The sequence below is a fragment of the Rhipicephalus sanguineus genome, chromosome 3 (assembly GCF_013339695.2).
Source record: "Rhipicephalus sanguineus isolate Rsan-2018 chromosome 3, BIME_Rsan_1.4, whole genome shotgun sequence".
NCBI classification, from domain to species: Eukaryota; Metazoa; Arthropoda; class Arachnida; order Ixodida; family Ixodidae; genus Rhipicephalus; species Rhipicephalus sanguineus.
In genome coordinates, this window is record NC_051178.1 from 1,982,568 (window position 1) to 2,006,849 (window position 24,282).

A 24,282-nucleotide genomic window follows, 5' to 3' on the forward strand; every position below is an offset into this window, starting at 1 on the left:
AAATATAAATGTGCCCATCACGCATTGGGATGTGGCAATGTTCGGAAAATATCTTTTCCTATCCCCTTCAGGCGCAACGTCCACATATGTGGACGCAACTTGTTTTCGCCAGTTTTTTGGACTAGCCGGAAAGAAAGGGCAAGCTACATTGCGCATAGCATCAATTGAACCTTCTGCATGGTCAACATGCCTTGACTTAACCTCAATGTGCTAAGTATGACCATAACCGATCACTTTGGTGAAGGCACTACGATGTTAGACGGGTTGTTCGACGTGCCGCATTCCAGGACCAACGTAATAAGTATTATTTTTCTCCGCACGAAATGAACGCAACCAAAAACAAATTGCGCATGCATTTTAAGCCAACAATTTGCTTATTCTTGTATAAAAATGGAACATGACTGACTGCTGAGTAATTAAATATTCAATTATCCCCTAATTAAGATTAATTAGCAAAACTAGCAAACAACAGCATATTACTTTATTTTCTTTCTTGGAATGTAATATTGAGTGCCTTAGAATTACGTTGTGCGAATTTGAGACATTTGCAGACAGTGCATCATATTTCGCGCCTGAAGGGGCTATACTCACAATGACACGATCCGAGTCCATGATCGTATGCAGCCTGTGGGCTATTGTGATGACCGTGCAGTTAGCGAAGTTCTCCCGTATCGTTGTCTGAATAAGGGCGTCAGTCCTGCAAGACGCAGTGCGAGACGAAAAAGATTAAAAGTGCAGTGAGACACCTGCCTAATCAGTACATCGGAATAAAAAGTGAAAAGTGCTAACCACAGTGAAATTATTCCAAAAGACATAAGACGTTTTCGCCACCTTGCATGAAGGTCCTGTTCACAATGAAATGCAAGAGCACAAGGTAACAGAATACGTCATATAAGGTGCGGGTACATGAGGAAAGAAGTTTCCCGGCAACATTCGCGAAAACCAAAGAGAACGACAAAAATGGCTGATCCCTTCATCAAAGGAATCGGTATAACACGAAAGTGAAACGTCTGTTCACAGAAGTAGTGCTTACTGTGTAGTGATATATGAGAGCTTATACAATGTCTATAGATGTCTGGTAGATATAGCACCGTTTGACGTGGGTGTACCCCCGTTGACGCCTAGTGGCACATCACCATCGCGACGACTAACGCACATGGTCATGATTCAGCCGTGTGGCAGCTGAAATTTTGAACACATACCTGTACACAGGCTATCGTGATTCTCGTGAAAAAATATCAACAAGCACATAATAAACACTGGTACTCGATATCCACTTCTTTGAAGTGCCGTCAATTAGGGAGAGAAACGGCACGGTGTGCGCTTCCTAGTAATAGGGTCACCTACGCCTGTGCTCATGTATACGCCACCACACTGCGCTTCAGCAACACGCTGATGTTCGTAGCTTGACCCGCGAACACGCGCAGGTGTGCACGTCCCGCTGGTATCTGTCTCGCTCCACCAAGGCAGGACATTAGCCCGTCGACATCGTTGTGTTTCTGCAGCATCTCTGCAGCAGTTTTACTAGTCGGTGCTATCGCACTCGAAGCAGACGGCGGCGAAACACGGTTGGTGCATGTGGAAGCTGCACTAGAGCTGTGCACGGGCCGTATTTCCGAGCGGGAGCCCGGCCCGGGCCCGCTGACTTTGACGAAGGCCCGCCGGAGCCCGACGGCAAAGGGCTGCGAGCCCGCCCGGCCCGACCCGACGTACGAAAACACAATCCCGGGCCCGGCCCGGCTTTTTGAAGGTTCGCTGCGCAAACAAAACATGGTTTTCTGGTAATTTGGTATTTTATTGAGCATATCAAATATAATCAAACGACACACGATCAACAGTCTCTATTACACAGATTACAAATGGTCACGCAAAAACTGCAAGCAGTCCAACGATTCCAGCGTCAACGAAGTGCGGCGCTTTTGCATTATGTAGCCCGCCGAACTGAAGTTACGTTCGCTGCTTGCACTCGTCCCCGAAATTACGAATATCTTTTTTGCCAGCCTGGCAAGCTTGAGATATCTCTGCTGCTTGTTTTTCCAGAAGACCAAAACTTCAGATGGACAGGAGGGCGATTCCATAGAGAGGTAATCGGAGAGCTTCCCTGTTGTTTAAAGTAGCCAATGGAAAGAAAAGCGGTAAAGGGCGGTCGCGGAAAAGGCGCTGCATACGTGCTAGAAAACAATTCCCGCTCATTCTCAATATTTCGGGCTTGAGTCGGGCTTTGCGCCGGGCCCGAGCCCGGCCCGATAAAACTCCAAGTAGCCCAAGCCCGGCCCGGGCCCGAGGTGAAAATACGTTGGCCCGGCCGAGCCCGGCCCGCGGACCGGGTCGGCCTCGGGCTTTCGGGCTACCCGGAGCCCGTGCACACCTCTAAGCTGCACTACAGCGACAACGACCCATTACGCACTAACACGAAGCTATAGGCAGAGAACGTAAGTGCGTCTAGGCTGGCTCCCGATGCCGGCGCGGCCAGTGTATTTCGCTGTTGTCGAGGCGTTTTAACCATGACCTGCGTGACTGGGCACGGAAGCGCGATGTCGGAGCGTTCTCGGCGCTAGTAAGTGTCATGTCGCATTACTTCAGCTCACCGCTCACAGACGGCGCAACGCCCTGCCCAGCCTGGCCCTGCCAATAGAGAGCACCGTGCGAGGACGAATGTTTGAGAGACATAAGGCGCGTTTGCGGACTGTCGTGCATCTACCTCGGTAGCATAGTCGGTGGAGCACCGGACGCTTATCCTTGCGTACCAAAGCGTCATGCGCTCGATTCGCGGCGGGGAAACTTTTTCTTTCTCATTCATTAGCATTCATTTTATCAACGTCATATCCTGACGGAAATTCGTGACAACACTTGGTGGACCCCGGCATAAAACACTTTCGTGTTAAAATACAGCCACCGCCCCCGTAATTTACCGGAAAACAGGCGCGCAATAGCGTCGAGTACAAACCAACACATACCATCACCTGAAAGGGTACACCACGTTAACCCCACAATATACACGCGATGATGTACGTGTTGTGGAGAACGGCCAACTCTCGCCCACATCACGTGGGAATGTGAATCGCGGCCCTAAAACATTGATTCTCCCCTTTTGGGGACAACATCTCGGACAACGCAGTGGGAGAACTGGCTTGGCAGCAAGAATCGGGGGAGCCAGCTGTATCTGCTCGGCCAGGTCCAGCGGCTTAGTGGGGCCGGCAAGCTGTACCGACAGGTCTAGCCTGCCGACCCCATCGCAGGCACGCTGGACGGCCAGTAGTTGGTCTTCATAGACGGGACTTCGCAGGAGCGCATCCCACTCCTCCTTGGTGAACTTCGGGACCAAGGACCTGCACTCCCAGTACGGGAGACAAAGTAACAGCCTCGCCACAGGCCGCGCAAGAACTATCCCGTTAAATGCCCGGATATCTGATGTTAAGGGACACCGGATATGGGTAGGAGCATGACCGCCTGCGGCCTGCATAGCTTGGAATGAGGTGGTGGGAAGACTCTTCCCTCTAAATAAACTAATTGAATAATTTCATTGTGCGGGCTAGAAGCATCCCTGTCTCCAGGGGGAATGTCGCCCGATCCGAGGTCAGCGCAGTCGGTAAAGCCACGCGCAGCCTCGTGGACAGACTAGTTGAGGTTTAGAGGAATCCCCTTGACCGCCCTTACGTGGGCAAGGAGCCAGAAATGAAAAATGTGGAGCTGTCGCCGTTTTAGGGGCGAAGCTCCTTAAAGCGGCACCCGTTCGTCCGTCGTAGTGCGTAACCAGTCGTAACGCTAGTACCAGATCTTCACCTCCAAGGTGGTGCCGGTTGGAGATTTCTCCTGTGCGTTGCTGAACGATAAAAAATTCGCAGCGTGCGCGTTAACTAAAAGCCGAATTCTTCTGTCTCGCATTCCCCATTACAGCCATTGGCATGTTCCAGTAGGAAACGTTAGTAGAAGTAGAAGTGTAAGTGTTAGCTAAAAGCCGACTTCTTCTGTCTCTCATTCCCATTAGCAGCCATTGTTTACCCCCAAGGTAGTGCCTGGTGAGATTTCTCCTGTGCGTGATTAAACAATAAAAAGTTTGTTCAAAACGCCGTTGATTGATGAAATAAACCAACGAAAGACGCCAGATGTTTCTAAAGCAAAACGAAAAGACGCCAGCTGCTTAACGAAAGACGCCAGATGTTTTCTAAAGCAATGGTTTTCTAAACAATGAAAATTCACAGCGTACATGTAAAATTGAAGTGAGCTGCAAGTCGTCATAACTCTCATCGAACCTTCAGTATAAACGCGCCCGATCTCACGTCGGTGATGATGTACTGGGCAGAATTCACGGAAGATTCACGGTTTACCGATGAACCTCCGCAGCTTCGCCCACTCATCATCATTCACTCCGTGGATATGCTGTGATTTTTTTGGCTTCTTTCCAAATTTCAACTACTTGCCGGACTACCAGGCCTTTCTGGAATGCCCTAACGGTCACTTTCGAGTCGCCATACACCCTATCTCGCCGACCGTCTTGCATAGCAAGTGCAATGGCTACTTGCCAGGCAATCGTGGCGTCGTTCGCCCAAATCGAGGTAGAGTAGATGACGTTGCCCAGCACGTCAATGACTTGCTTCGACCTTGTCGTTGGAGGTTCGCTTTATTATTATCGACGTTCTGGCCTTGTGATGGCGTGTGTTGTGCACTGGATGTATATTGTAGGGCAGTCGTGAAGGTGCTGGTTCGTTCATGCTCCGGCCACGTACACTATCACAACAAGCCGGGAACTAAGCCCACAGCCTAAAGAAGGCACCGGAGCCCTCGTGCATCAACGACAATTGCAGGCTTGGGGATGTCCGCTCGCTCAACCAGGATCTGGTGGTGGGTCTTTACCAAGACTATCTTCATGATTATGACCGCTAGAGCTAGGTTGGCAGAGAAGTCGTGATAGTGAGGGAGCGGATAGTGATTAGGGACGATGCGCGCGTTGAGGGCACCGTCTCCTCACTAGTGGCAATCCCCTGGGTCATGCTCTGGTAGCATGTGGAGGGCTCGATGAAGGATGGATAATGCCCAGTTGCAGTATATAGTCGAATTTTCTTTTGGCGATAGTAGGGCGGTCCCCAGCAAGATGCAGGGCCGGCAAAATACTTCAGGGCCAGCAGTGACAACGCTGCCTTCCACCCGCAAAGGAATGGTGTCTCCTGGCGTCGACATGCTGGCAATGAACGTCGAATAGAACACAAGACTTAAAACGCCACCCTTCCGTATATAATAATTGCTTGCAACACGGCAGTGCACGAAAAAACGCACATGACGCCGTTAAGCTTGTTAATGAAAGGAGCCCGGCAATGACACTCGAGGCCATGCTGCCGTCGTTCTTGCTGGGGACGTTTTAGTTTCGAGCGAGAACGACGATTCCTCGCTCGTAAATGCATACATGTTATATAGCTTAATACTTAAAGTCGCTTCACCTCATTCTGAGTAGCCTCATGGGTGTGAAGATGTTTATTGGCTGTCCGAGGACGTTATGATTATCGGCGACGAGGCAGCGTTAGGCCCAGTCCAGCGAGCCGAGCGTTGGCGATGCTGCTGGATGGAGGCACATCTTCTTCACATTCGACACTGCAGAAAAACAGCCGTCCTGACGACTTAAGACGTTCGAGGCAGAAGCTCATCATACGGCTTGAGACGGGAAACATGGACGATATCACGTCCATGCCGGTGCGTTCAGAAACTAGCTCAATTAGAAAATTACCCAGAGAGGTTTGCTCCAAGACGCGGTAAAGCGCTTCGTACTTTGGAAAGAGCTTTGATGATAATAATAATATGTGGGATTATTGTCCCAAAACCACGATTTGATTATGAGAGACGCCGTAGTGGAGGGCTCCGGAAATTTCGACCACCTGGGGTTCTTTAACGTGCACCTAAATCTAAGTACACGGGCCTCAAACATTTTCGCCTCCATCGAAAATGCAGCCGCCGCGGCCGGGATTCGATCCCGCGACCTTCGGGTCAGCAGTCGAGCGCCATAACCATTAGACCACCGTCGCGGGGCAGAGCTTTGATGAGTCCCGGAGTTTGGCATGGGACTGATAGCCATAGAAGAGACCCTGCGGCACAGCTACGATCTGGAAGTGAGGTTCTGCGGTTTTCTTTCTGGCGTTGCTGCTCTTGCGATGTAAACGTGCTGGCGAGCTGGCGGCACTCTTCGGCTTGTCGAGCATCTGCGGTGACACGTGGACACTCGGAAGCATTAAGATGATAGGGAAGTGGAGCGTCAATAGTATGTCAAGGCTCGCATCCGTAAAGCAGAAGGAAAGGTGAAAATCCCGCGGTTGTTTGTGTCATGGTGTAGACGGCGAATGTTGCATATGGTAGAGCATGGCCTCAGTTGCCATTGGCTACTGCAGCAGTAGGGTGGCCAAACACGTTGATAATGGCGGTCTTGAAGTCGGACCACATCGTAAAATCTTATACGTGGTTTTTGTACCACAGTTACTGGAATATGCAATACAGAAATGATGAACATGGTCAACCTGCATGCTCTGCATCAACTAGTCCTCACCCCAACGCTGGGAAACAACATTTTAGACCTTCTGCTTACCAATCGACCAGAACTTGTTCAGTCAACGCTTGTGATTCCTGGCATAAGCGACCATCACGCTGTCGTGTCAACGATGTCGCTGGCCTATGTTAAAACAAAAAACCATGCTAACAGAAAACTGTACAATTATAAAAAAGCCAATCTCGATTGTATAAATCAAGCATTAGAGGCTTATTTAGTAGTGTTCGAAACGGAAGCCGAGTGTAGGAGTGTGGACGGGCTGTGGCGGTTATTTAAGCAGAAAATACTCGAATTACGTGAGCTGTTCGTCCCAACTTGGGTGTTGACGGCGAGACAGGGTAGAAGCAAGCCTTGGTTTACGAAAACCTTGCGCCAGCTCACACAAAAAAGACAACGAACTTATCGCGCTTATTGCAGAAAACCTTCAAAAGAGACAGAGAAAAAACTGAAAGAAATAACTCGTGAAGTTAAAGAAGCAACACGCATTGCCAAAGACAGTTATTCGGGAACTATTCAAACAAGACTAAAAGATAAACCAAAAGTGTTCTGGAAGCACGTGAAGCAGAATGGCAAGGATGTTGTAACTATCCCTCCACTCGTGTCTGGTGACGTCATTGTTCGCGAAGACGCTGACAAGGCAGAATGCTTTAACGCCTACTTCTGCTCCGTCTTCACTCCTGCAGTAATGCCTTCTGAAGACGTCCCACCGGTACTTGAAACGATAAGCGACATGGATGATGTTGTCATATGTACACACGGCATTGAATCGTTGCTTCGAAGGCTCGACTCTTCTAAAGCGTGTGGTCCTGACGACTTACCAGATTTCCTGCTTAAATCATGCGCTGAATCGATAGCAAAGTACTTGAAAGTTATATTTGATATGTCACTACTCGAAGCTTCTCTTCCTGATGATTGGAAAGCAGGTATTGTGGTCCCTATTCATAAGTCCGGCCCTAGAAGCGACGTTTCAAACTACCGCCCGATATCGCTGACATCCGTTGCATGTAAAATAATGGAGCACATTCTATTCACGAGTATTGTAGCTCACTTGAATACTCATTCTGCGATTACGTCAGCCCAACATGGATTTCGTAAAGGTTTTTCCTGTGTTACCCAATTATTGGAATTCACAAATGATATTGCTTCTGCATTGGATAAACGGCTTGCGGTTGAATGTATTTTCCTCGATTTCGGGAAAGCTTTCGACACAGTACCCCATTCATTACTCATTGAAAAGATGCTCACATATAAAATAAATCCGGCGGTTGTCTCATGGATTAAAGAATATCTAACGTTACGCCGGCAATTCGTGGTTGTAAATGGGGTTCGGTCACGGGCACAAAGCGTTTCATCTGGTGTACCCCAGGGCTCCGTCCTGGGACCTTTGCTGTTCTTATTGTACATCAATGATATTGGCGACGGTTTGACATCGCAGTTGAGGCTGTTTGCAGATGACTGTGTGGTTTATAGGATCACTAACGGTACGGAAGACCTCAACCTGATTCAGCAAGACCTCGATCGAATCAGCACATGGTGCACTAGGTGGCGCATGCAGCTAAACCTCACGAAAACTGTCAATATGACATTCACTCGAAAGAAGAACCCTCTAAATTACTGCTACACCCTGAATAACATTGTAATTGGTAAAGTAACCGAATTTAAATACTTAGGTGTTTGGTATACCCCAGAATTATCGTGGCAGAAGCAGGTTAACTACGTAACCGGAAAGGCGGGAAAAATGCTGGGCTTCATTCGCAGGAACTCTGGTGCATTCAGTCAGTCCACACGTGAGCTACTCTACAAGACGTACGTGAGGTCCGTCCTCGAGTACGCTTGTGTAGTGTGGGACCCTACGACGGCGCGCGACGTTGGTAAACTTGAAAGGGTTCAGAATCTCGGTGCGAGGTACGTGTCCCGTCAATACACAATTAATTTCAGTGCAACAAGAACCAAGGAAGAACTCAAATGGGATACCCTGGTAGAACGACGCAGAAAGCTGCGCCTGAAGCTTTTTCATTCCATTTACTATGGTACGATTAACATACAGAGAGACATGTATATAATGCCGCCTCACTATAGGTCCCAACGCGTGGACCATGAGCGAAAAGTACGGGAGGTTCTATGCCGCACGGAACTTTTTAAGAAATCTTTTTTCCAAAAACAATCCAAGACTGGAATAGGTTACCTGCTGACATCGTAACGTAGTTTCGAATGAAATGTTTTTTGCCCTGCTGAAATGATTGTTTCTTTGATCTTTTTTTAGACGTACTGTATGTATTACTGTTCTTATCTTTTGTTCTTCTTTTCTTTTGTCCTCACACTGTATGCAGAAGAGAATTGTGGCTATACTCCGATAGCAAATCACTTATTTTTCCTGTTGAAGTGACTCAACCTTGTAGTGTTTTTTTTCACATATACTGCATACTGCTGTGAATAACTTATGTTGTCGATCTGCTGTAGCTGTTGTTGTTGCTATTGCCGTTTTCCACGCTTTATATATGACAAAATATTGAACTGTCCAAACTGACTGTAAACCGCTCCCCCACTGTAATGCCTCTGGCGCTGTGGGTACTAAATAAATAAATAACACGCCCGCCAGACTCGCGACGTAGCAATCCAGGTTAGTCAATTTTGCTGCCTCGTCCCATTTATTGGGGACCCTCATGTGCTCGTAAATCGCGAGCCAGTCCTCCACGTTGGTACCGTCTGCGCCAGTGAAGACTGGAGGGTCGCAGGTACGAGGGACACCGGGACATAAGGTCGGCGCAGGCGGGGGCGTTTGCTGGGAGGCGTCTTGATGCATGGTAGGCGGCAGGGTACGCGATCAAAGAGCCAGGGCCATCGAATGAGGGCCGAAGTTGTTGTGAAGACCCAGCAGTTACCACCAAATTATGAAGACGTTTATTAGCGGGCACTCGGCGCGACGATATACGACAGCGACATTCAAGGCGGGGCAGACTATCAGCACGAGCTGCGTTCGCTCGGAAAAGAGCCGAAGGAGCGACCCAGTAGAAGGTCCTCGGGAGCACGAGCCCATTACCGAGTTCGAATATATATATATATATATATATATATATATACAGGGTGTTTCAAGAAATGTGTCCAGTATTTTTTTAAAATCACACAAAGGAGGTATCTGCGTGCTACCCGCGGCGTTACCTTTACTGTGGGAGAGGGCATTTTGAAATGCGTACAAACATTAATTACGGCACTAATTATAGAAATTAGGAAACTTAACTTTTTAACCAGTGGAAATAAGTGGTCGAGTCAAATGGGCGAATGGAAGCCATTCCTGAAAATAGCCTATAGCAACTTTGAAATTTTTGAAAGGCGGCCGCTGGTAATCACCGCGGAGCGATGAAATCTGGCTCATTTTGCTGGCGATACCAAACCTACGCACCAAAAACCGCGTCTGCCATTCACTGCGGAAACGCCCTCAGGGACGACACTCTTTCTCTCGCACGGGGAGGGGGGGAGGGAGGGGGATAAGCGTTGCCACGAAACGGAGTATCTAGATCAACGGATGATAACGGCGCTCGCTTATCCTCCTCCCCCCTATATGTGTGTGTGTGTGTGTATATATATATATATATATATATATATATATATATATATATATATATATATATATATATATATATATATATATATATATATATATATATATATATGTGTGTGTAGACGAAGAAAAGGACGACAATAAGATATACTGGCGCGAGCTGCTCCTATCGGCAGCGCTGCTCGGTGAACCGCTTGTAAATACATCTGTTGCTAGTCCTTCGAGTCTCTGTTTATATTCCCCGTAACATATTTGGTGGAGCGGTGCGATCCCCGTCCTCGCCACGGAACTCCGCAGCGGGCGTTCGCTCGCGGCTTTCAACATGGCCTCTCAAGACTCGAATGCACCCACTCCGGTCGTCACGCCTCCTGTCCTGCCTTCCAACCCAGCGGCCGCAACCACTTTCGTCTTGAAAGACCCTGGCGTGTTCTCGGGCCTCGAGGGTTCCGACGTCGACCAATGGCTGCGCCTTTACGAACGTGTCAGCGCCAGTTACAGGTGGGACCCCACACTCATTCTCGCGAATGTCATCTTTTATTTGGACGGCACCCCTCGTGTCTGGTTTGACACACATGAGCATGACATTACAAGCTGGGACAGCTTCAAGGAAAAGATCCGTGAGCTTTTTGGAAACCCTTTTGGTCGTCGACAAGCCGCAAAGAATGAATTATCTACTCGCGCGCAAACTTCCAGTGAGTCCTACATCAGTTATATTCAAAGTGTCCTAGCACTCTGCCGCAGAGCCGACGAAAACATGTCCGAGCCAGAAAAAGTTGTGCACATCCTGAAGGGTATTGCGGACGACGCGTTTAACTTGCTGGTATTTAGTAACGTTACGTCTGTTGATGCGATCATTCAAGAATGTCGCCGCCTGGAACAGGCTAAAAGCAGACGCATCTCACATCAGTTCCAGCGCCTTCCAAATACCGCAGCGACGTCATCTTGCCTGGACACATATCGTCCTCCAGACACTTGCGATAACTTAACAACATTCGTCCGGCGTAAAGTTGAAGCAGCCGCTCCTGCTACAGTGCAACCACCGCACCCTGACCACTCTCCTTCAATCTACTTGCCCCTAATTCAAGCAGTCGTGCGACAGGAAATGGCCAGCATGGGTATTTGCTCCATTTCGACGCCTCTCCGTACCGACTTCCAGCAACAATTCACGACTCCACGTCCATTCCCCTCTGGCTCTCCATCAACATTCTGCAATCCGTCCGCATGGCGAACACGTGATGACAAGCCTATTTGCTTCTCTGGTCACCGTATTGGGCACGTTTCTCGCCATTGCAGAAGTCGCTGGGGTCCTACTACACAAACTTTCCAGCATTCTTCCCATGGCCGTCCCGTTTATCGTCATGCGACTAGCCCTGACCACTTTGCCCCTCAGGAACCTGTGAGTGATCCCCGCTACTCCCGCTCACCATCGCCCCAACGTCGCCAGTCTCGTTCTCCCCAGCCCCGCCGACCACCTTCGCCCGCCTTCCCACGACGCTCCTCGACGGAAAACTAAATGTTGCAGACCCTGGAGGTGGCGCTGCATCAATGGGACTGACCGAAAGTCCTCTATTGACCATACATACGAAACAGAACCTTATCGATGTACAAGTGGATGGTGTGCATGTGACTGCTCTTGACGACGCTGGGGCTCAACCTTCCGTCATGACCACTGATTTTCGCCAAAAGCTCAAGAAAGTTCTCACACCTGCGACTACTAAGTTCATCCGTGTTGCCGACGGGGAACAGCATCTGTCGTTGGAATGTGCTCCGCTCATGTAAGCATCGCTGATCGCCACACAGTTGTTCTCTTCGCCGTCCTTGAAAAATGCCCACATGACGTAATCCTAGGCCTCGACTTCCTGTCCGCACATTCTGCCCTCATTGACTGTTCGGCCAGTACACTACGTCTTCACTTGCCCATAACAGACCCTGGTGCACCACGGCCGAGTCGCCTCTGCACTGCCCGATATGCTCGCTTTCCAGCCCAAACACTGACCTACGTTGAGTTCGTATCAAGACCACCAGTTCCCGACGGCGACTATGTACTGACACCTATCACCGATGTCCTCATCAGCCGCGGCATTACATTACCGCACACCGTTCTGTCTGTCGCAGGGAACTCCACGTGCCTTCCAGTTGTCAATTTTAGCTTGACACCTCAAGTGCTGCCGCAAGGCATCTCTTTGGCATTGCTCTCCACCTTAGAAGACAACGCAGTGAATGCTTTCATGGTAGCCACTCCTTCCGACACCTCTGCCCAGCACCAATCGAATACTTGCCCCGACAGCGCAATTAAGTCGATGATTGCTTCTGATTTAACACCGCAGCAGACTGACGAGCTCCACCGGGTACTACTGTCGTACATCGACGTTTTCGATCTCGGCGGCCGTCCATTGGGGCAAGCTACTGGTGTGACGCACCGCATAAACACTGGTGATGCGCCTCCTATCCATAGGCGTCCATATCGCGTGTCGGCGTCTGAGCGTAAAATTATCCAAAGTGAGGTCGACAAAATGCTCGCCAAGAACATTATTGAGCCATCCTGCAGTCCTTGGGCGTCCCCTGTCGTACTCGTCCGCAAGAAAGACGGCACATGGCGTTTCTGTGTCGATTATCGACACCTAAACAGAATTACAAAAAAGGACGTGTACCGTCTGCCACGAATAGATGACGCCCTCGATTGCATCTATGGTGCCCGCTATTTTTCCTCCATAGACCTACGTTCAGGGTACTGGCAGATTCAGGTGGATGACATGGATCGTGAGAAAACGGCATTTATCACACCTGATGGCCTATATCAATTCAAGGTCATGCCCTTCGGCTTTTGTAACGCTCCAGCCACCTTTGAACGAATGATGGACTCTCTGCTCAGAGGCTTTAAATGGTCCACCTGTTTGTGCTACTTGGACGATGGCGTTGTTTTTTCACCTACATTTGAGACTCATATAGAGCGCCTGTCAGCCGTCTTAGATATCTTCCGTCGCGCTGGCCTGCAGCTGAACTCGTCCAAGTGTCACTTTGGCCGTCACCAAATTACAGTACTTGGCCATTTAGTAGACGCTAACGGCGTACAACCAGACCCAGCCAAAATCAGCGCATACAAAAACTTTCCTGTACCACGATCTGCAAAGGATGTTCGCAGCTTTCTCGGACTATGCTCTTACTTCCGACGCTTTGTGAAAAATTTTGCAGACATAGCGAGACCCCTTACGCAGCTCCTCAAACAAGACGTCCCGTTTTCATGGAGCTCAGAAGAGTCCTCTGCGTTCTCCAATCTCATCGCGCTCCTCACTACTCCTCCAATTTTGGCCCACTTTGACCCTGCTGTCCCTACTGAGATCCGTACGGATGCAAGTGGCCATGGCATCGGCGCAGTGCTAGCTCAACGCCAACGTGGCCATGACTGCGTTATTGCATACGCCAGCCGCCTGCTATCAGCCCCTGAACGCGATTATTCCATCACAGAGCGCGAGTGCTTGGCTCTCGTTTGGGCGGTCGCGAAATTCAGGCCATACCTCTATGGACGCCCATTTTCGGTAGTTACCGACCACCACGCGCTCTGCTGGCTGAACTCCCTCAAAAAGTGTGAGTTATGTCAACGTCGTAAAACACCGTCGCTGCTACCTGCTGGCCATCTTCAACCAGTAGACATACCCACGGAACCGTTTCACCTCGTTGGGTTAGACCTGCTTGGTCCTTTTCCCGCATCAACATTGGGAAACAAGTGGATAGCAGTGGCTACTGATTATGCTACACGCTACGCTATTACGCGAGCTCTACCAACGATTTGTGCAACCGACGTTACTGACTTCCTGTTACGGGACGTTATACTCGTTCACGGTGCCCCAAGACAACTGCTCACCGACCGTTGCCGTTCGTTTCTCTCTCAAGTCATCGCCGACATCCTGCGTTCCTGTTCCACGCAGCACAAAGTGACCACTGCTTGCCACCCTCAAACCAACGGCCTCGCGGAACGGCTCAATCGCACGCTTACGGACATGCTCGCTACGTATGTGTCGCCGGACCACCGAGACTGGGATATTGCCTTACCCTACGCAACTTTCGCGTATAACTCATCGCGCCACGACACAGCAGGCTTTTCACCTTTCTACCTGTTGTATGGAAGAGAGCCGACATTACCACTGGACACCATCATTTCATCCAGTACCTCGTCCACCAGCGAGTGTGCTCATGACGCTATCGCGCGAGCCGATCATGCCCGACAGCTCTCTCGCGCTCGCCTGACGGCGTCGCAGAGCAACCAACGACGTCGGTACGATGCCTCACATCGAGACGCACATTTCGTTCAGGGTACCCTTGTGCTACTCTGGTCCCCTAATCGTCGAGTGGGCCTATCTGAAAAACTTTTGTCACGTTACACGGGACCTTACCGTATAGTGCGTAAAGTAACACCTGTCACCTATGAGATTGGCCCCATCTGTCCCTCGTCATCTGTTGTTCGGTCCAGTGATGTTGTTCACGTCTCACGGCTCAAGCCCTACAACACGGCTTCTGAAAACGACCTTTAAAGCTCCGGGACGGTGCTTCAGCCGCCGGGGGTCATGCTACGTACCAGTGGCATCGTGGTCCACAAGACGAAGAAAAGGACGACAATAAGATAGACTGGCGCGAGTTGTTCCTATCGGCAGCGCTGCTCGGTGAACCACTTGTAAGTACATCTGTTGCTAGTCCTTCGAGTCTCTGTTTATATTCCCCGTAACAATATATATATATATATATATATATATGTATATATATATATATATATATATATATATATATATATATATATATATGTGTGTGTGTGTGTGTGTGTGTGTGTGTGTGTATGCGGCCAATGGAGTAGGGGATGCGTCCCCCCCACTCGCGAGCAGGTTGGTACGCCACTGGCCAGCCATACCGTTGAGTAAGGAGGCGTTGCGTAGCTTTTAAGCTAATGTGGCGGTTGTGGTGAAACTATCGAAATACCGCACGGCGAAAGGAACCGTTATGAACGGCGATAGATGTAGCCGCTGACATGAAGAACCCCAGTGGGCCTGACAGAAACGGGTGAGGAATGAGAGAGAGAGAGTAACAAAGAAAGGCAGGGAGGTTAACCAAGCTTTGGCTTGGTTCACTACCCTAAACATGGGGTGGGGGACAGGGGCGTAGCCACGTTAGGGCACACCTGGGCCCGTGCCCCCCCCGAAATTTTTTTTTGCCATAGCATACAGAGCAGAAAATGACACTCGACCACATCTGCCTGCTCGTCCCCACTACAGATCAAGGAGGTGCCCCCCCCCCGAAAAAAATTTCTGCCTACGCCCCTGGTGGGGGAAGGGTGAATAATAGAAAGGAGAGGGTAGAGAAGAAAGAAGAGTAAGAAAGAGATGGAAACAGTTACCTTGAAACTACATAACACGAACTCGAACTGTTAGTTCACAGGCACTCGTGAAGTCCGCTGGTCCTCGAGAAGCACAAGGAGGCTTCCGTGGTATTGCGAATATGTGAAACCGTCGGCCAAAGTCCCAGGATCTTCTTTTCATTCAGTGGTCTTGAATACAGTTTACGGTGCTTGGCTTCCATACTGAGTCATTGAGCGTGGTATGATGGGCAACGGCATAGAATATGTTCAAGCGTCTCCTCGAAGACGCAAATGTTGCATGCCCCACTGCTGGCCATTCCAAAGAGAAAGAAAGAGAGGAACAGAGAAACAGAAACAAAGAGAGAGAAAAAAAATCACAGCATATCCACGGAGTGAATGATGATGAGTGGGCGAAGCTGCGGAGGTTCATCGGTAAACCGTGAATCTTCCGTGAATTCTGCCCAGTACATCATCACCGACGTGAGATCGGGCGCGTTTATACTAAAGGTTCGATGAGTTATGACGACTTGCAGCGCACTTTAATTTTACATGTACGCTGTGAATTTTCATTGTTTAGAAAACCATTGCTTAGAAAACTTCTGGCGTCTTTCGTTAAGCAGCTGGCGTCTTTTCGTTTTGCTTTAGAAACATCTGGCGTTCTTTCGTTTTGCTTTTACAAAACATCTGGCGTGTTTTGTTGGTTTATTTCATCAATCAACGCCGTTTTGAACAAAATTTTTATTGTTTAATCACGCACAGGAGAAATCTCACCAGGCACTACCTTGGAGGTAAAGAATGGCTGCTAATGGGAATGAGAGACAGAAGAAGTCGGCTTTTAGCTAACGCTGCGAATTTTTTATTGTTCAACAACGCACAGGAAAAATCTCCCACCGGCACCACTTTGCAGGTCAAAGCGTAAGACTGGTTACATACTACGCTACGAGGGACGAACGGGTGCCGCTATAAGGAGCTTCGCCCCTAAAACATCGACAGAGAGAAGAGAGAAATAGAGGGAGGGGGAAACAGACATAAATAAAAAGAGAGACAGAAAGAAAGCACGAAATAGCCATGCAGAGCATAGTGTGAAGAAGGTGGGAAAGGAAAGTGGGGGAGAGGGAAGAGGAGGAGGGGAAGTGTAAAGTATAGCGTGGATGAGTATACTAAAATATAGCAAGGGCATGTAAAAGAAATGTGAGGGTGACGAGGCTCCCAGCTTCGCTGTTTCCGCAGTCTGCGCACCACCAGTATGTGCTGCTCCAAAGATCTTATATTCTTTGGCTGGATTTTTGAATAAATATCACAATCTACTAACCAGGCATTTCTTCAATGAAACTTTGCTGCTACATATTTCTGCCTGATATAGCCTGCGCTCTTTTATCACTAGACAGTTGCGCAAGACAAAAAAGGTCCATACCTAGGGTCCACGTTGGCTGTTGCCTCGTCCATGACGAGTATTTTGTTCTGGCGTAGCACAGCCCTGGCGAGGCAAATGAGCTGGCGTTGACCCACGCTGAAGTTGCCGCCGCCTTCGGAGACCTCGGCAGAAAGCCCACCTTGAAGGTCTTGGATGGATGCCTTCAGGCGCACCTGCGCATGTTGCAAAGTACGGCATCTCGGAAACACTTTTCAATGCTTCAGAAATTACTTTATTAAACTCATTAGTAGCGTCGTCCAGACTAATTTAAGGGGGGACATGGTGTGTGGAGATATTTTCTGTATCTTATGTCCAAACCTGATGCAATAAATAGATAATTTTTCTTGTAAGCAAACTGGCTTACGAGATACACAAAGCTGCCTCTCTATTGTTTCCGCAGACAATAGGAGAAAAGCCGTTCAGCAGAAAGTGAATATTATCAGATAGCTAGATACTACTATATGCAATAAGTGCAACGCTGCAAACAGTTTTCAGATCAGATCATAACTAGTCATTCTGCAGATGATCGAAATTCATTGTTTGTACGATGATTACCGTAAAGAAAAAACAAAATCAATTTTAAAAAAATCTATGAGCAGAAAATTAGAATTCTGCTCTCAGCACTTTGTGATGCACAGCTTGGGCTTAATGTTAAAAAAGTAATTGAAGCTCTAGCTGTTCTAGATCATGAGATATCACTCCGACAAGCTAAATAAATGACCCAAAAACATTTAACGTTCAGCTCGTACTCGTTGCACAGATCTAAACTGCAGATGAAATACTGATCTTATAAGACTTCTCTTAGGCTTTACATGCGAAATAATAGCTGTAGATGTCAATAATATAATTTAAAAAACACTTTTTTTGAAGATTTCTTGGTCTCCACAAGCCATGTCCCCCCTTAAATGCAAGGCCCTCCTCTAGAACTATAAAGCGACTTCAAAGAGGTAGAATGTGTTTCCATGTCTAGGCCGAAATAGAAATAACATGAAATACAGTGGCGGTATCCATCTTTTATATTGCGCTGTCAGGGTTCTTTTAAAAGCATGGCTTGGATCGACGCATTTCCAGGGGTCATAGTGCTTTAGCGTACAAACAAAAACGACAAGCCGGACGAGCTATAGCTTTCAACTGAGCGTTTGTTTTCGAGAACAACGCTATTTAGAGACTTGCACACTTAAAGGGCCCATTATTAGGTAATGAAAATCACCCTGGCCCAGAAAACAAATTATCTTGCAGGCAGAGCAACAGGAGGAAGGATGGTGACACCGTTGGAAAAGAATCGATCACGAGAACACAGAAGATCACTCTCGTGCATCGAAACCACGCTCCTCAGCAGCAACCTACAGTCCGGCTGCGGTTTGTAAATAAACCGCGCTTTCTACGAATCGGGATGCTTCATTTTCTTCAAGTGGTGCCGAAACGCATTGGAACACTAAACCACATCGATTGCCTCAAGGAAATCAGATTCCTGCCTACGGATTCATCATACCGATCTAGAGCTACGCGGAGTCGAAACATGGAAGCTCTCAAGATGAAGCGAAAAGCCGACAGATCGCAGTTAACGCGCCTACGCAACGAGATCAAAGCAACGCTCAATCAAAATATTGCTACGGAAGAGCAGCTTTGCATCCTCAACGAACGCATCAACCAAATTCAAATCGAATGAAGAGCAACTGAGTCCACCATGGTCCCTCTGCTGTCAACCACGCAACCGGACGCAGAGTTCGACCGATTTGTGGAATATAACCATTTAGGCACACCGACGTCCTCGAAACTCAAGTATAGACTACGTCAAAGTTAGGAGTCCTAGAACCGCGCACTATCCGCAACACCAACCGAACCCATGCAACGCACGCACCAGCCCACCCTCCAGCTTCCGAAAATCAAACTCGTGAAGGTCGATGGCCAACCGTCGTTGTGGACACCCTTTTGGAAATAGTTTAACCAACCTATACACAACAACGGTGGACTCACCAATGTACACAGGTTGACCTATCTACGTTCCCTCTTGACCGGCGACGCGGCATTGGCTATCGAGGGACTACCAGCAACTGAAAGGGCTTACTGTGCAGTCATCGACATTTTGAAACAAATATTTGCCAAGACCGACGTGATAATTGAGGCTCATATGCAGCGACTCATTGACATGCAACCCTTTTGATCCTACAATGATCTTCGAGGACTTTGATGCCTCTACGGCACCGTGCAGTTCCTGATGCACGCCCTCAAAATTCTCAGAGTATCGGAAGACAATTACTCCGCAATGCTCTAGCCCATCGTCCTGAAGTCGCTTCGTCAAGACATAGTCCTCGACCTCAACATATCCATCTCACGTCAAAGTTCAGACCAAGGAGGACGAAGTGGAAGCACTGGCCAACAAGGAGAGCACACCCAGGAACAAAACGCGAGCATTCAGTCTTTGCTATTTTTTATTCAAACAGAAGTAGTCTTGCGAACGAACTGTCCTGCACGTATCTCCAGAGAGGACGTGTCGAAGTGCCAAGTTCAAGATTTTCGTGCTAGCTCGACATCCTCTTTGCGCCCTTGAGGTTTAAAACGGAGTCTTTGGCTTCTGCGAAACGTGCTCCACAACAGAACGCCTCCTTTTTCTGTGAGTCAACCACCGACTATACAGAGCAGTGCGATTCTCCAATTCCACTCGAGGAAAAGAACAAACGACTACTAAGTGCACGTCGATGTCTTGCTGTACTTTGCGACGTCATTTGGCAAAAAATTGCAGGAGGAACGCTATATGTACAAAGTGCAATCGACGCCATGCTGAAACAATGTGCGACCCTCGGATGCTGAAATGAAATACCGGTCCCCATACAACACCGACACTAATGCAACTCGAAATGATTGGAACTGTCTATGCAAAATGGCGTTTATACCTTCAAACAGGTGTTGCTTTGGCAGCCGGCTAAGACATTAAATGCCTAGTTCGAGTGTTTTTAGATGGAAGCAGTCAGCGCCGTTTCGTCACTGAACAATTGGCTGAAAAACTACATTGTCGAGTACTACATGAAGAGAGCCTTATGGCGGGATATTTTGGAGGGCGTCATGACGAGAAGACCTACCAACGTGTGTTTGTCACTCTGAGTTTAGTGCGCGGTTGCAAGTCTCTGCATATCAAAGCTCTCCACGACGGAGATGAGCCACCAATTCATTCCTCGACCAAGTAGAGATTTCATCGACACGGTAGACCTCGGAGGATGTTACTTCTCCGATCAAGTTGAAATGCCAAATGCTGCTGACGACTTAATCGGCAGTGACTTGTACCGGTCATTTGTTAGGGGGGAACGAAAAAACTTCGAAGAACTCACTCAACTCCGTTCAGAATGGACCAGGCTGGACGTTACGTGGACCGGTAACCTCTTACGCTGCCACAGCGCATTGAAACAAGGCTAATGTACTGAAAGCGGCAGTGAAGAACCATAAGACCACAAGAGAGAACGACAGTGACTTAGAAATCATTGAAATGAAATGGGAGGAGCATAAGAGGACCCAGAACGAAAGCCCAGAAGCGGCTTCAGTCGAAGACAACGTTTCTAGAACCAGGTCAGTTTCGCAGCTCCCCATAGACGCTTGCTCTCCGAAGTGGACGCGACGGCCGACGCTAGAACTAGCAGCGCTGCAGTTCCATCTTTCATCATGCCTCACGCGTCGTCTGATACAACACTCATGTGACCTATCGTTGCTGCAGCTTTCGGTAGCCGTGACAGCCGAGATTCCGACATTTAAACTTTTGCAATAACATAGACTGTTTCAAAAAGCGATTCATTTCACAAGCTATGCTCCATAAACATCAAAAGGTAATCAAACGTGACCTGTAATAATGGTACGTACAATCTCACACGCCTAGCTGTCCTCTTGCACGAATATTCCATTGCCGTCAACCCGTGTTTATTCGCCACGGTGGAACAGTGGTTACTGTGCTTGGCTGCTCACCCGAAGGTTGCGGGATCGATCACGACTACGCCGGTCGCATTTTTTTCCGTGGCGAAAACGACACTTGCTCACGTACTTAGATATGTCATACTAAGCAATTCGCAAAACAGAGGACCGTTGTTAATTTTCGGGCGAATTAATCCTGATTTCTTGAGAAATGCGTACAACGCGAACTAGGTTGATCAAGGTACCTGGTTTTATTCCCTTAGCTCTGTTAGGCGACTTGTAGCGAAGTTGGTCTTCACGATTCTGGTGGGATTGACGTTCAGAAGATATTCCTTGCAAGCCCTGATTCGGAGAAGTGATCACCAGTGTTCGTTTACGAGCCGCTCGTGCAGCACGCGCATCAAGATGACATTCAGCTTTGTCACTTTCACACGTTCTAAATCAGAAGAACTGCTTCCCAAGCGATCACCGTTCGCAAACAATCACGCACGGAGTACGGAGCAAGCGAGCGCAGAGAAACGCGCAACGCGTCGCAAGCGGCTACTCCTCGCGCGTCTGAGATCGCTGCGGCAGGTGCGTCGCCTCCGCGATCAGCTTCGCCAACGCGCCATGGAGAGCAACGGTGCGTTGCCGTATCCGATCCCGGGGGCCACGGCAAGTGAAGCAAAATGGAGCAGCAGCGCCGTAAGTTCACGCGTCGGCCGCCTGTGCCGGCACGCAAGCGGAGCTGCGAAACTGACCTGGTTCTAGAAACGTTGGTCGAAGACGTGTCCAAGCTCCGGTCAAAGCCGGCGATATAATAAGTGCCTCCATGAAGTTACACAAGTGGACTTCCAATGGTCCACGCGTTCTTGGCGTGCAGTCTACGCCACCTCTGGTGTTATCTCTCTAACAAATGAAAGGAGCACTGAACGCCCTGGCACTGAGGTCTCGCCTCATCACCCTCGTCCTATGTTGGCGTATTATTCAATAAGGATGAAGGAGAACCCTGGAAACAGAACCATGCTGGCTTTTTAGCAAGATGAGCATCCGGCTGTGAATCAGCAAAAACCTTATACTAGTGGACCGGACCTAAGCGGCTTACTGAGAAGAGAATGAGTGGACACCACCACCTATGCCGAAATCTACCGACCGTGCTACAGCTTGCTTACTACGATATGCCTCGCGGACCAAGCGGAAAATTGCATCCCAGCGAGCCTTCAGCGTAGAAGAAATACAAGTCGGTGAACAACGCAAGATCAAAAAATTCATCCCACGCCCTCTGTGAATCGGTTTCATGCGAAACAATCAGCGAGTAGCTGTATGCTCCATTTTAAAGACGACAGTCTTTCTTGGAGAACCTAAACGCAGAAATTTTGGTCTGTCTTTCTGTCTCTTTCTGTTTGTCGGCACGTCACTCGATTCAGCTACCCGGCCAAAGTTGAACCACTTGCTTACCGCCCACCCATCTTGAAATGGTACGGCTGTTCCTACTTGTGAACGTTGTCGATCAAGAAGTAAATATTACGCATATCTGAGACGCAACATCATTAGGTATATATTAGGTGGTGTGTTCCTTTATTAGAGAATACATAGATACGCAATTTTAAAGACCCTAGTTTCTTATGCGCTGAAAATGCGACTGCGCTGAAACTTGTCTTTCTCCGTGCCCTCTGCACAAGCTCATGTTGTGTTTCGGTTTCGGTTCAGTATTGCATTGTACGAATGACAGGGGGTGCCGCTCTGGCATACCTGTTTTACCCAGGCGACGGGTAAATAAGAGTGTTTGTGGAGAGTATTCGTTGAGTGCGGACGTTTCTTCTCCTTCGGCGCATCGCGCCAAACCGCGTGTTCGGGCTGGCCGGCGTCCCCGCCGGTCGCGTTGTTCACCGCCGGTCTTCACCTGCCGCTGCGCCGGGACTACCAGCCCGCAACACAGCACTCATGTTTCCCGACGTATTGCCAGATGGCGTCCATATCTCACGCAGCGCCTCTTCTATCGTCTTTAGACGACATTTGCAGCGAAGCACGCAGATACGCGGCCAATTTTTTGGCTTTCACCCCAGCGTTACGAGGTGGATCGACGTGTTTTTGCAAATGTAGTAGTAGTGTGAACATCGTGGGCTTCCAGGCTCGTAGGCAACACTGGCATTTAAAGAGTAACTTATGGTCTGACCGAACGCAAGCACTCTTTTTAGATCACAGACGCCAGTATTATTGAAACGAAGTGCACTGTACGGTGCGATTATGTGAATATCATATGTAAATAATATACGTAGCTCCAGGGTCGAGCAGCGCTTCAATATAGCTTGCTGAATCATAGTAATTCAATTGTAATATCTAGTGCACTTCTATGAAAGCGGAGCAGTCTTCTATGAAATCGTGCCTCTTTGGTAGAATACACGAGTGACACGCAGAATGCTTGGGTTTAATTGCTGCTGGGATCCTTATTTTTATTCCTTGCATTCGTCTGGTCAACGCTGCCGATGTCCGTTTTTCTTCAGGCTCTAGCATTTAAATTACGAATGCTTGTTCTTGCCGCTCCTGGGTAGTTATAAACTGTCAGTCACTCGTGGCGCATACCCATACCCATACACCGCGGCCTGTGGTACGCGGGTACGTGGCACACTTGCCTGGAGAAAAGGTTCTGGCGACGTACGCCACAGTATTTTCATGTTATTCATGTCATGACCAGACAGCCTTATTTGTCAGCTTCCCTTAGCCTCTCATGCCAATTTTGGCCTACACAAAGGTAAAGAGGCGATCATGAGAGCACCCAGAGTTAGGCAGCTTGATAGATAGATAGATAGATAGATAGATAGATAGATAGATAGATAGATAGATAGATAGATAGATAGATAGATAGATAGACAGACAGACAGACAGACAGACAGACAGACAGGCAGACAGATAGATAGATAGATAGATGGATAGATAGATAGATAGATAGATAGATAGATAGATAGATAGATAGATAGATAGATAGATAGATAGATAGATAGATAGATAGATAGATAGATAGATAGATAGATAGATTCGAACATCAAACAAGCCAAAACTATAGAGCATTGTTACAATAGATGAGCTCTATAGAGGAAGGGATCGAAAGGGCTGTTCCTTGAGATCGCAGGGCAGAACTACCGACGGAGTGTTCAACATCTGTACCAGCCGGAATTCAACATTTTCTTAACTACTGCGTGCGGGGCAGTTTGTTAAAAAATATCGACGAAGACAAGACAAACGATCACTCTCGTGCTTCTGAACCACGCGCATCAGCAGCAGCTCACAGAGTTGGGCTGCGGTTCATTGTAAATAAACCCCGTTTTCTGCGAATCGGGAGGCTTGGTTTCCTTCAGACGCTGTCACATGCCCTTGTTATTAGGCAGTCTTCAGCGATTTCCCCCGACTCCCTATATACATTTCTGCACAAAGCAGCACATTCTTAAACAAATGTTCACAAACATAGTCATTGGAATGCACTAAAAGATCTTCATCCCAATATTGGCCCAATTTCTGCTCATGCTCTCTAAATGTATCCGTGTAAGCATCTCCCAACCTAC

At 48.4% G+C, this 24,282-nt stretch overlaps 1 protein-coding gene across 2 annotated transcripts in view; it reads right to left on the bottom strand.

Annotated features, from left to right (window-relative positions):
* The window catches only part of LOC119386408 (ATP-binding cassette subfamily C member 4), a 1,176,877-nt gene that overhangs the window by 16,760 nt on the left and 1,135,835 nt on the right, over positions 1-24,282 (bottom strand). For both annotated transcript variants that reach the window (XM_037653719.2, XM_049414333.1), the window contains 2 exons: positions 16,847-17,019; positions 592-697 (listed from right to left, as the gene is read on the bottom strand). In XM_037653719.2, coding sequence (XP_037509647.1) covers positions 592-697; positions 16,847-17,019 — 279 coding nt within the window. The remainder of the gene's footprint in view (positions 1-591; positions 698-16,846; positions 17,020-24,282) is intronic.